This window comes from Staurois parvus, unplaced genomic scaffold (genome assembly GCF_062004578.1).
Source record: "Staurois parvus isolate SC_StPar_1 unplaced genomic scaffold, SC_StPar_1.0 ptg000014l, whole genome shotgun sequence".
NCBI classification, from domain to species: domain Eukaryota; kingdom Metazoa; phylum Chordata; class Amphibia; order Anura; family Ranidae; genus Staurois; species Staurois parvus.
This window is the reverse complement of record NW_028317810.1, coordinates 12827090-12839496: the sequence shown is the minus strand read 5'-3', so window position 1 is coordinate 12839496 and position 12407 is coordinate 12827090. Positions and strand designations below refer to the sequence as shown.

The window sequence follows — 12407 nt, the reverse complement described above, 5'->3', positions numbered from 1 at the left end:
TGCCACCTATTAGTGCCAGTCAGTGCCGCCTATCAGTGTGCATCAGTGCCTCCTATCAGTGCCCGTCAGTGCTGCCTATCAGTGCCGCCTATCAGTGCCATATATGAGTGCTGCCTTTCAGTGCCCATCAGTGATGCCTGTCAATGCCCATCAGTGCCACCTACCAGTGCCTCCTCATCAGTGCCCATTAGTGCCACCTATCAGTGTCCATCAGTGCAGCCTCATTATCGCACATCAGTGAAGGAGAAAAATCACTTATTTACAAAATGTTATAACAAAAACTAAGAAAAAACATTTTTTTTTTCAAAATTTTCAGTGGTTTTTGGTTTGTTTAAGAAAAAATAAAAAACCCAGAGGTGACTAAATACCACCAAAATAAAGCTCTATCTGTCCCAAAAATGCTAAAAAATGTCATATGGGTACAGTTTTGCATGACTGCGCAATTGTCATTCAAAGTGCAACAGCGCTGGAAATTGGACTGGCAGGAAGGGGGTATAAGTGCCCTGTAGGCTAGTGGTTAAAATGGTACATACTGTATATTACCAATTCTCCAATGGTGTGCAAACTTTTGTGCACAACTGTAATATATTTACCAAGTATCATGCTGATTAAATATGTGATATTACACAATGCAAGCTTAAATTATATGTATACCCAAGAATGCAAATTTCATATATTGCAGCCCAGTCCTTAGATGAGGTGGTTGTATGCAGGCTTTTTTTACCTGTTGATTTTGCCAGTAACATTTTTCCTGTCCTAGGATGATAACATTCACTGAGTGTATATCTAGACTGAAGCAGCATTGTCACCCTAGGACAGGACTACAATAACCTACCCTTCTCTTATTTTTTATAGCATAGAGCAAGGGTCTCCAAACTACAGCCATGGGTCACATTCTGCCCAAAACAAGTTTTTATTCAGTACGTTTTTTTTATTCAGCCCAGTTTTTATCCAGTCAGGGTCAGTGGTAAACCCTCAATGTGCACAGACAGGCATAGCAACCAGACAATTGTTTTTTAAAGATGGATAGCAATGGTAACCCCCATGTTCCTCTCTAGGAAAAGTTCACTCTAAGTACAATTCTGTTGTCTTAGTTTCCACTATGGCATAGGTCTCCCCTAAAATTGTAAATCTGTAAAGCCTTGTGGACTTGGCTAAACCTCTATAAAGTTGTCAGATACAGCCTGAAGAGGAATTGGGAAGCAGTGCTCTAGCTGTAGTGCAAACCATACCACTACCTTCTCTTTTAATATTCCGGCACTTAAAGCACCTACAGACATTAGAGAATGCTCCCTTTCTCATTTAGGCAGTATATCAACAATGGCCTCAGATACAGAAGGAAGAAAAGGCCAAACTCAAATGACCCAACTACATGAAAGTATCTAACAATGTTGGAAGACATTGTGAGCCATAATTAAGCAATTTACTACTTCAGTTAGTTCCTCATGAGTACAGGTGAATAAAAATACTCAAAATAAAACACTTCTTAAAAAAACACTTCCCAGCCTCCTTAACTGTTTCCAATAGCTCTGTGCCCCAATTCTAAGGTGATGGTTTAAGGGTGTTAATGTATCCCATAAGAGGACCCCAGAAAAAAAAGCTTTGAGAAAATACCACACACAATGTCAGAGGCATTGTAAAAGTCTAGGAATTCACCTAACTGCATGGCTATGGTATTAGAAGGCATTAAGAATCAATTTTCCATAGTCTGTTATTTGGTTTGGGCTGGAGAACATGCTGGACTGATTTGATTGGTCACTTATAGTTGGTAGGTGGTTCTGTCGGGAGTGTAAAAGGGAACACTTCCAGTGGGTCGAACCCAATGGTGGGTGGTGATAAAGGACCTCCTTGGGGGTTTGGGCTGCTACCCTTATGCTATGACATTGTAGTCATTTCAGCAAGAAGTTTTTGGGTCAAGGAAGGAGGGAGGAGTGCCTGGTGGCCAGAATAATGCACCTCATGCTGTAAGTTTAAGAAATTTTATTGGAAGTTTAAACATATAAATCAATGGATGGATGGGAGTGGTCTCCAAAGCGGTTACCAAATTTCAAACCCTAGATTGGCAGAATTCTAGTTTGTAGTGATGCAAAGGCAGCAAGCTCTGCCATAATCTGTTATGTAAGGCTTCACCAAAAATCTGTTCTATAATTAGTGAAATGCCTTTGGCTTGCTATGAATAAGATGCAGTATGAAGAAAAAATATTTTATTTCCAAAGGCCAATTCAGTTCTAGAAAGTGAAACGTGTGTATGGGATGACCAAAGCAATTGTTGAGATGCTTTATTCTCCAGGTATCTCTCAGACCTAACCCCTATATAAGTTTGCCATGGAGAGTAGCATGGTATTGTCTTGCAATGTGTTGATTAGCAGGCAATAAGGTGTATTTCTAGCCAATACTGTTTTATTCAATGGAGCATAGAGTGAGATAGGATTGGGACCTTTGTCATGTTTTTATTCCAATGTCCCTGTGGAACGGTATGGTTGTCACCAGGACATAAGGAATGGATTTCCTGCTAAAATCTTCCTACGGGCTCACTTGTTAAGGTGATAACTGCCAAAGAGGGGATTTCCTTAACTTTAGAAACATTTCCTCCCCATATTGCATCTTCAAGACAGAGAGAAGGAAAATATACCCAATGTGACACAGACAGCAAATACAAAAAAAACTGACAGGGGTTATAACAATTCCCTGCATTAAAGTTCCCTGCAATTTTTTAATTTGTTTTTAAACAGCATTCTATTTAAATTGGTGCCACTCTCATTTGCTAAAAATATTGTTGCTTCTGTGTTATTATACCATAATATAATGTGGTTGTTCTGTGAACTGTATATATACACAATGCCATGTACAGTGTAATATCCTATTTATGTGAATTGTTTGCTGAGTTTCTAAAACTGGTCATACACTGTATGAAATCCACTCGGTAGGTAGCCTTGTTGGCTGCCTCCTGTCTGGCATCCCTCAATCGAAAAACTACAGCAGCCGGATGGAACATTGTCAGTTGAAAAGCGGCTGCATCCAATCAGATGCAGCCGTTGTTTGGGTATTTTGACAGCTGTTATAATACAATAAGAAGTGGTGTATTTACCACAAGGCAAACAAGGCATTTGCCTAGGGCAGCATTTTTCAGGGGGGGCAGCACTTCCCCTCGGAAGAAGGGACGGAAGAAGGGACACACGCGGCATGGGGACCGGGTGGGTTCCGAGAGATGCTGCGGGTTTCATGACGGTGTATGCACAGCCCGACTCTCATTCCCGGGAATGTCCAGAGCTGTGAATGGTGAGTGTCTTTCTCTCAAGGCTCTCTCGGGCGGGAGGCAGGGGTGTTGTCAATGTCAGGCTCTTTCTACAAGGGGGGGGGGGGGTGCCAATTTTTGTGTTGCCTAGGGCAGCACAAAACCTAAATAAGCCACTGACAATAAGCACAGCAGGGGATTCATCCATCTGCAATGTGTGGTGTGCATGGAGGAATTGCTTAGTTTTACTAGTGTTACTGTAAGTGTTTGGCCAGCTTTAGGGCTCATGTACACTGCAGCTGATAAACTCATGTTCAGGAGGTTTTCTGCATTTTTTTCAGCAGCCCTTGAACTCTCCCTATTGTTTTCCTGTGTCCATGTACACTATGTGGTTTACAGGCAGTTGAGTTTACAGTAGTTTTTTGAACGCACCAAACTTGCGTTCAGGAGTAGATTTTATAAGCGTTTCAAATGCCAAACGCGTGTAATTTGCGTGTAGAAGCATTTTTTAACTGTTCCATATCCAGATGCTGTCCAGAGCCTTTTTTCATCATCAGAAATGCATACAAAACATTTTCCATGTATTCAAATGGACCTAGTACACCAGCGCAGTCAGTTCCAGGTTTTGCATGAAGGAAAAGATGGTAGAACGTGCTGCATTATGCTCATGATGGGATCCATAGTGAATACAACCAGAAAAGATAGGTAATCTCAACACATACTGCTCTCTCTGCTTCTGCTCTCTCTATTTCTCTCAAAATGTCTGAAATAGATAATTTTTTACGCATAAACGCTGTATGCAAACGCGGCTAAACAGATGTTTTCCAGCAGTCAGTTTCCATCGTTCAGAAGTGTTTTCCAAATGTCCTGTGTACAGTACATGGAGCCTTAGAACCTTGCACAGAGCTTGAGGTTAAATTTCAAGCACCCAATTTCACTTTTGGTAATATATCTTCAAAGTGCCCTAAGGTGTGTGTGGGGGGGATTATTTCTGCCTCTAAATCTGCTCAGGTGGTAACATCAGGTGGCAGATTTTCCAACTTCTCAGTAATTTTCAGTAAGGGCATGATAGTGTTCACATTAATATCTTCAGAACAGAGAAAAATAAGACTCTGCTGTGAAGTTTGCAAAATGCTTTTTTTGTATAGTTCAGTAGAATGATTATTTTCTCAACAAAAGTGGAGTTTTGCATGTTAGAACATCTCAGAGCAAAGCGTAGTTTTCATCAGTACATCACTGAAGCTCTTTAGGGAATATTACAGCTGTGTTGAAGCCCAACATCTCACATAGCTTGCCTTTCATATAACTTTGATATAATCCAGCCAGATTGAGAAGGCTTTTCACAGTGCTTTTGAGTGAGGCTGAGCAGGACTGCAACCTCTTAGCATTTCTTTCTATTCTGTGCTAGCTTTCTGTGAGAGTTAAAGAAGGGGTTGCTTGGAACATAGGAAAATTTGTCTTGTAGTTTTAATGGCTTGGATATGAAAAATATGCTGGCAGTACAAGGAAGTTAGCTATCAGGGCAGCGAACTGTATGAACTGAATGGAAGTATAGAACCGATAGCTAGCCATGAGTGGGTTTAAATGAAAATGTTCACGTTTGACTAAAGTGTAATTGTAAGTTTTTTTCAATGTCTGTACCAGAATATTAGACAGATATTTGTATCTTATTTATATGAGAATTCAGTTTTTCCCTACACTTCATTTAGCACGCAATTGTAAAAGGTGTAATAAGCCTCAATAATCAACACAGTGCTTGTAAAACACAGCCAGTTCAACTAAACTGAATTGTTCGTAGTCCTGTATTACGTACAGTATATATACAATGTATATTCTGCAATGTTTTTGTAATTGTGGTGCTTTTAATACAATATATCATATATACTAATATATTGTTATACTATCAATCATATAAATAATCAGAGTATAGAAGAGCAAAACATATTGCTCATATATGTTTGGTTTTATGATTGCAATTATACTTCCTACATATGTATTCCAAGCCTACTTAGCATTATGCTGCTGAATGATACTATAGGGTTTCTAAGATGCATAAGATCCCATCTCATTGGTGTACATCATCAGCACACTGCTATGGAAACTTACGGGATTGTGATGTAATATTCATAACAAAGTAAATCAAGAGGTATTAAAAACCTTTTAAGTTCAGGGAAGCCAACGCAAGGATTTAGAAGGAGAGGACAAGTGATGAGAAGGAGCTTATAAGGAATCAAGGGAACTATAATAATAAAATGCTTTGATAGTGTTGTGTTGGTATGCTACATAGGATTACAGAATTGCTGTACTATACACAAGAGCATAGGAGTAGGCAACATTTGGATATGTGCAGCTGTCTTTAATAAAATATTGGATTGGGTTTTTTTTTTTTTACTAATTTTTCAAAAAAGTCTCAAAATTAATACATGGTTTTAGGGCTCATTTACAGCAGACATTTGTTTTCCAATGCAGTAAAATCGTAGTGATAGCTTTCGACACCAACACAGTGGGAGTTTGGCATAGAGGCACAGAACAAATTAGACTAGGGGTTATGTGAGCAATAGGGTCATAGAATAGTACGTTTAGTAATCTTCTAGAGATAAGGGTAACATGATATTAAGCCTGGGTTCACACTAATGCGGTGCGGTATATCGCATGTAATTCGCACAGGAACCGCACCGCATTCCTGTGCAAATCAAATGCGATTTGTGTGCAGTGCGATTGGAGCCATGGCACGTCTGCACCAAAAAAGGCTCAGGATCCTTTTTTGGGTCCACACTAGAATCGGATCGCATCGGTATTCACTCTTATGTGATCCAATTCTGCACATCGCACCGTGCTTTGCGGTCCGCTTTCAGGGTGTTGTTAACTTAACATACACACCTGCAGCGGTGCATAAACGGGGTGCGATTCTGATGCGGTGCGGAATTCGCACAGAAAACGCTGCAAATTCCACACCACATCAGTGTGAACCTGGGCTAAACCTCAATGTGTTTTGAAGGGGGGGAGGAGATTCACATGATATGATTTACCATTTTTTTTAAACAGTCCCTTATTTTAGTAGAGTCGGTCTCCAAGCCACAAGCTATCGCCTCCTACTTGCAGGCATATACTTATCAAGCCAGATACTTTGGAGACACCTGTGTGTGCGTGCTCCAGACCAAAGCTGTGTATGTCCATAGACACACACAACACCAGGCAAGCCATGCCCCTGCTCTCACTTCCCAGTACCTGCCTCTAAAAATAAAAAGATCACAGAAGCAACACAGATCAGAGGAGACCGGCAGCAGTGACAACAAACCAAAGTGTTTGAGGACAGAGGCACAGAATGATACTGGGGTTTTTTTTACCTTAATGCAGAGAATGCATGTAGTACCACGTCTACATTTAATAAAATTAAAGCGGAACTTCACCCAAAAGTTCTACTCTTCCTCCTCCTCCGCCCTCCTCTGCCACATTTAGATTTTAGTTATTTTCTGGTGGGAGCGGGTACCTAGTTTTGACAGGTACCCACACCCACTTCCACTCAGATTGCCTAGGCTCTTCCCCCTCCCCGCCCATAGCCTTTTAGGACACATCACAGATCCAAGAAGGCTGGGGGGCCATTCACAAAGTGCAGTGCGGCTTGCACATGTGCAGTGGGTAGCCAACTGTGAAGCTGCAAGGAGTCACAGCCAGCTGCCCACAGTTATGATGCCAGTGCCAGGGACAGAAGACCAGTGAAGAAACCAGCTCGAGTGAGCACAGACCTGGATCCTTAGACAGGTGAGTGTCTGTTTATTAAAGTCAGCAGCTACAGTTTTTGTAGTTGCTGACTTTTAATTTTCACACATATGACTGAAGCTCCTCTTGGGGAAACTTAGGTAAAGTGTATGTAAAAACCTGAACAATGAACTTTTCTTATTTACTCCCTCTTGGTCTGTTAATATACTAATGTAAATAATAAATAGATGTGCATCGAAAGGGTTTTATTATACCTGTTCAACGCAGTGCAAAAATATCTGTTGGTACTGCCAAAAAGCTTGTGAGATGCTACCTTCATGTGCTCTCTGCCTGTGCTGACTGTTATATTGTTCTTAGCTATCTTGGTGGACTACAGAAAACCTCTCTCCAATGTTATGGAGATTAGGAGATAATTCTGTATACATAACATATTTCTTGTCCTAGGGTGACAACGCTGCTCCCCCAAAAGATAGAGCAGAGTGAGTGAATGTTGTCCCCCAAGGACAGGCAGTGTATTACTGGCAAGATCAACAGGTGGAAATAAATGAAAAAAAGTCTGAAAAAACATAATTGAATTCAGCCACCACATCTAATAACTGGTAAGCTGCAATATAGTCTAGATCTGTTTTAAAGTGACTGTCATGAGAAAGTATATGGGCTGCCATTGCTGATACTGTTAGTTCCCGGCTGTCATGGGGGGGGTGCAGGAGGGGAAGTTGCGATTGAGTGAATAAACCTGGTAGGAGAGGTGCACAGTTTGGTATCTTTGCCCTATGCACTGGATACCTGTGCACTGCTGTCAAGTCTTCATGTATTCTTGAGCTACTCTACTAGGACAGCCAGGGACTGTCACGGGAAAGCTATTCACTTGAAACATTTAAACTACTAGGGATTTTTAAAGTATTACACACACATACACACTCTGGCCACTTTATTAGGTACACCTCTCTAGTACCAAGAAAATATCCCCCACACCATTATACCACCACCAGCCTGAATCGCTGATACAAAGATCTATGCTTTCATGTTGTTTACACCAAATTCTGACCCTACGACATGAATGTTGCAGCAACCAGTCTGCCCATTTTCCTCTGACCTCTGACATCAACAAGGCATTTTCGCCCACACAACTGCAGCTCACTGGACCATTCTCTCTAAACCATAGATATGGTTGTGCATGAAAATCCCAGTAGATCAGCAGTTTTCAAAATACTCAGACCAACCCGTTTGGCACCAACAACCATGATGCCACGTTCAGAGTCACTTTAATCCCCTTTCTTCCCCATTCTGATGCTCAGTTTGAACTTCAGCAAGTCGTCTTCACCACGAGTACATGCCTAAATGAATTGAGTTGCTGCCATGTTATTGACTGATTAGAAATTTGTGTTACCAAACAACTGAACAGGTGTATCTAATAAAGTGGCCGGTGAGTGTATATCATCAAAAACGACCCAAATACCATATACTACACTTGGAGTATGAAGGCCTAATAATACTGTGGGGGAGATTTACTAAAACTGGAATACTCAAAATCTGGTGCAGCTGTGCATAGTAGCCAATCAGTGTCTAACTTCAGCTTGTTAAATTAAACTTTGACAATAAAACCTGGAAGCTGATTGATTTCTATGCAGCGCTGCACCAGATTTTGCACTCCCATTTCAGTAAATAAACCCCGATGTGTCGTAGACAAGGATGTAAACTTCACCAAAAGTAATAATCATCCTGATTACATAGGCCATGGCAATGACTGATATTTATACCTCTGGAAATCTGCAGGCTGTGTTATTCAGACAGGTAATCTGGACCACATACTAGGCACCAGACCTTAGGCCAAAAACATACGAGCAGAATAACTCTAGTTCTCTGTCTGTACAAGTTCACACTGTCATATAATGTTGTAGTCAGTGTTTGATGCCAAGATATGATCTAAAAATATCACTTTTTTCCTGCTGCTCAGTTGGCAACTTTATGTTTGCCAATCGCAGTTGCCAGCTCTGCAGGCACATACACAGCCATTACAGCAAACAATCCAGGCGATGTCTAGGAAGAAACTAGGTCCTGTGATAAAACAGTAGCAACATTATTCTTTTTTATTATTCATTTTATTGGCAGTAACACTGTGCGCAAAGGCTTGCCTCTGCCATACAGCAATCTGTCTCGGCGGACTCCAGTCCTGATTAGTGATGCAAGCAGCTTTCATTTGGTATTTGGAAATCAATCAACATTGCCTGGCACCAGAAGGAATGGACTGGTGTACTGCTCATGGAACAAGGGTGATTTGGGAAGTGAAAGAGAAATGGCAGCTTCTCATATATAGCTGCTTTGTAATATTAGAACACTGGGTAACAGACCGTTACATGGGACATAAGTTAAAATGTCTAGTTTAAGACACCCTGTCGCCAGACCTTTCATGTAACAAAAATCTTCCCATAAGAATATATGTGCATTTAATATATTTTGTGCATGTTTTTTTTAACTGCAAATGCCTCTCTTGTGTAGACAATTGCCCTAGGAATGCTGTAGGGCACCAACATATTGGATGTGAAGTGAACAGGCCCAGCAGACTAAAGCCTCGTACACACGATGCGAATACTGAACGAAAAATATCGCTTTTGGAGCGATCGTCCAATAATCTGATCATTAGTAAACAGCTTTCGAAAGCCAATCACAACAGTTCATGCAAAAATATCCGAAGGGACAAGCACGAAAATTTTTCTTGTACAATAACAGGACAAACAATTTTAATTTAATCAGTACAGTATTTGTTCGTAGAAAGTCAAGTGAGCAAGACTGTGCATGCTTGGAAACTAAAGGATATATCATTTCAGAAGTTGTATTCTGCCTTATGAGAATTTTTGCACCTATAGTAACCTCTTCATTTTTTATATGAGACTAGCATGCAAAAAAACCCCCAAAAAACAGGACATTCATCCAATATTCTTACGTGTACTAGGCTTAAGAGCTTGCCCCCTCTTCCGCTGGAAGCTCCATAAAAGATTATGTAGGTAGGTGAGGGGAGGGGCAGAAAAGCCGAGTCAGCACAGACAGTAAGAAAAGAGGGCTATGACGGGGGCTATAAAGGGCAAGGCAAGAAGGCACTGTCCTATAGAATTGACTAGTCAATTTTTCAGGAAAATTCAAAGGCACATTCCAAGTGAATAAAAAATAATTTATTGGAAAGAAAACGTAACCATCAAAATTACTTAATTTCTCTGGGTTTTTTTTTTAGTTGTTAACAGGGCCTCTTTAGGTGGATTAAGAAAATCTGGTGTCATCCAATAAAACCAGATCAGATTCTTACTCCCATTCTCAACTTCATAGGCTAAACAATACTCCCACTTTCATTGTCCTCAGCCTGTACAGTACTTGTATACCCTTTTTGGATTGGGGTCCCACCAATGTGATACAAATCCAGGCTTATTAGCAGCCAATGTAGATGCAGATACACATCAAAGAGGGCACTGCGGTTATGCTTGATGATGAACACTGTTTATGTAATTATCCTTTTGCCAGCTTCTGCCACTTAAAAGAATGTCACTTGTCGAAATCTAGTGGGGAACTGCATTGAGCCTAAAACTTATTGGCAAATGCCAAGCCCACCTTACTTCCTAGTGCTTTCTTTGCCCATCACTTATTGACATGCTTGTGCCAGCTCACCTTCTCATTGCCACCATCAGCTATGTATACCCATGTGTCTTTGTTCCAGTCCCTATTTAGAGAACCCTTTTATCATGCAGTCAAGGAGGTGACCCCAAATTGTAACCCCACTGAGATTCCTTGATGGGCTTCTTTGAAGTACGACAGGTTCCAAGACAGAGAGTCTTCCTTGGATCCACAGATTTCCACAAGTGGGGGAGATGTCTGTTCAAAGGTACCATTTTATGAAACCAAACTGGAAAATTTAGCTTGCATCATTTCTCATTTTAGCAGACCATGGTGTTAACTATACCTTTAGCATGAGAAAATGCTCAACTGTATTGCAGTTTCCAAATGTTTACAGTGCAGGGTAAATGCTTTGCAAGCACATAGATGTTAACAGCACGTTTTATGCATGCTACTATAATAATACAGGGCAATAAAACACTTAAATATGACATAGAATAAGCTGCATTCATACCTGCAGTAATTGTGTTCTCCCAAACCTCCCTCTCCATTGGGGTATTTCAAAGTGTTGTATGGATGCTGAAAGGTCTCATTCCAGAAGAGGCAAGGCTTCCCACAGTCCAAGGATGTCTGGCTCTGTGTCCCTCGGTAATCAGCCCCATTCACAGTGTAGCATTCTAATGAATAAATATAGTGTGATGTTAGAGATGTAATGTGTTTATATTCTGCTGTGCTTGTCGGTGAAAAATAAAGGCATTTCTAAGTATACAGTACATCTGTAGTACCTGGGACTGTTTTCGTCAAATAGGCACAGCAGGTATCTATGAGCTTTTTGCACGTTGATCACAACTACGAGGCTTATTTATGAAAGTGTGCTAGCAAGAAAATTCTTGCTGTCCACAGCAACCAATTAGAATCACAATTAAATTTTAAATTTTGCACAATTTTGAAACAATTTTGCACAATTTGAAATGACAGTTGGATGCTCTTGGGTTGTTACCAGCAACAGGACATTTTCACTTTATTACATTTTTCATACACAAGCATGACCAGCTTTCTTTTTAAATTATGTGTTTGCTATTCAAATGCAGATGCATGTGTTCTAATGGCAAGCATAGCAAGAAAAGGTTACACTTGATTTACTTTGCCTACACTTTAAATGCACCTCAAGAGGACATGATGTAGTAAAACTGGTGCACTCAGAATCTGGGGCAGCTGTGCATGGTAACCAATCAGCTTCTAACTTCAGCTTGTTCATTTAAGCTTTGACACTAATGCAGGCCATAGATGGGTCTAAAATCGGCCGATTTTTGGATCGTTAGTGGGCTAATTGTTCGGCCGTTTTTTGGTATTTTGGCAGATTTTTTTATCTGCAAAGTTGGAAAAAAATCGGCCGATTTTGCCGATCGGCCGATTTTCGCGGCAATGATGGGCAAATCGGCCGATCTTTTTACCGATAAAAAAATCTGCGCATGAGCAGTGACCTGCAAGAGGAAGACAAAAAGAAGAAGAAAAAAGAAGAAGAGGATGAAGAAGAAGAAGAACAAGAAGAAGAAGAGGATGAAGAAGAGGAAGAAGAATAGGAAGATGAAGAGGATGAAGAAGAAGAAGAGGATGAAGAAGAGGATGAAGAAGAAGAGGGAGAAGAAGAGGATGAAGAAGAGGATGAAGAAGAAGAGGATGAAGAAGAGGAAGAAGAAGAGGAAGAAGAAGAGGATGATGAAGAAGAAGAGGATGAAGAAAAGGAAGAAGAAGAGGAGGAAGAAGAGGATGAAGAAGAGGATGAAGAAGAAGAAGAAGAAGAGGATGAAGTAGAGGAAGAAGAAGAAGAGGAGGAATAAGAATAATA

At 40.6% G+C, this 12407-nt stretch overlaps 1 protein-coding gene across 1 annotated transcript in view; it reads right to left on the bottom strand.

Annotated features, from left to right (window-relative positions):
* The window catches only part of KREMEN1 (kringle containing transmembrane protein 1), a 218879-nt gene that overhangs the window by 122016 nt on the left and 84456 nt on the right, over positions 1–12407 (bottom strand). The window contains exon 2 of the mRNA XM_089677376.1: positions 11073–11235. Coding sequence (XP_089533502.1) covers positions 11073–11235 — 163 coding nt within the window. The remainder of the gene's footprint in view (positions 1–11072; positions 11236–12407) is intronic.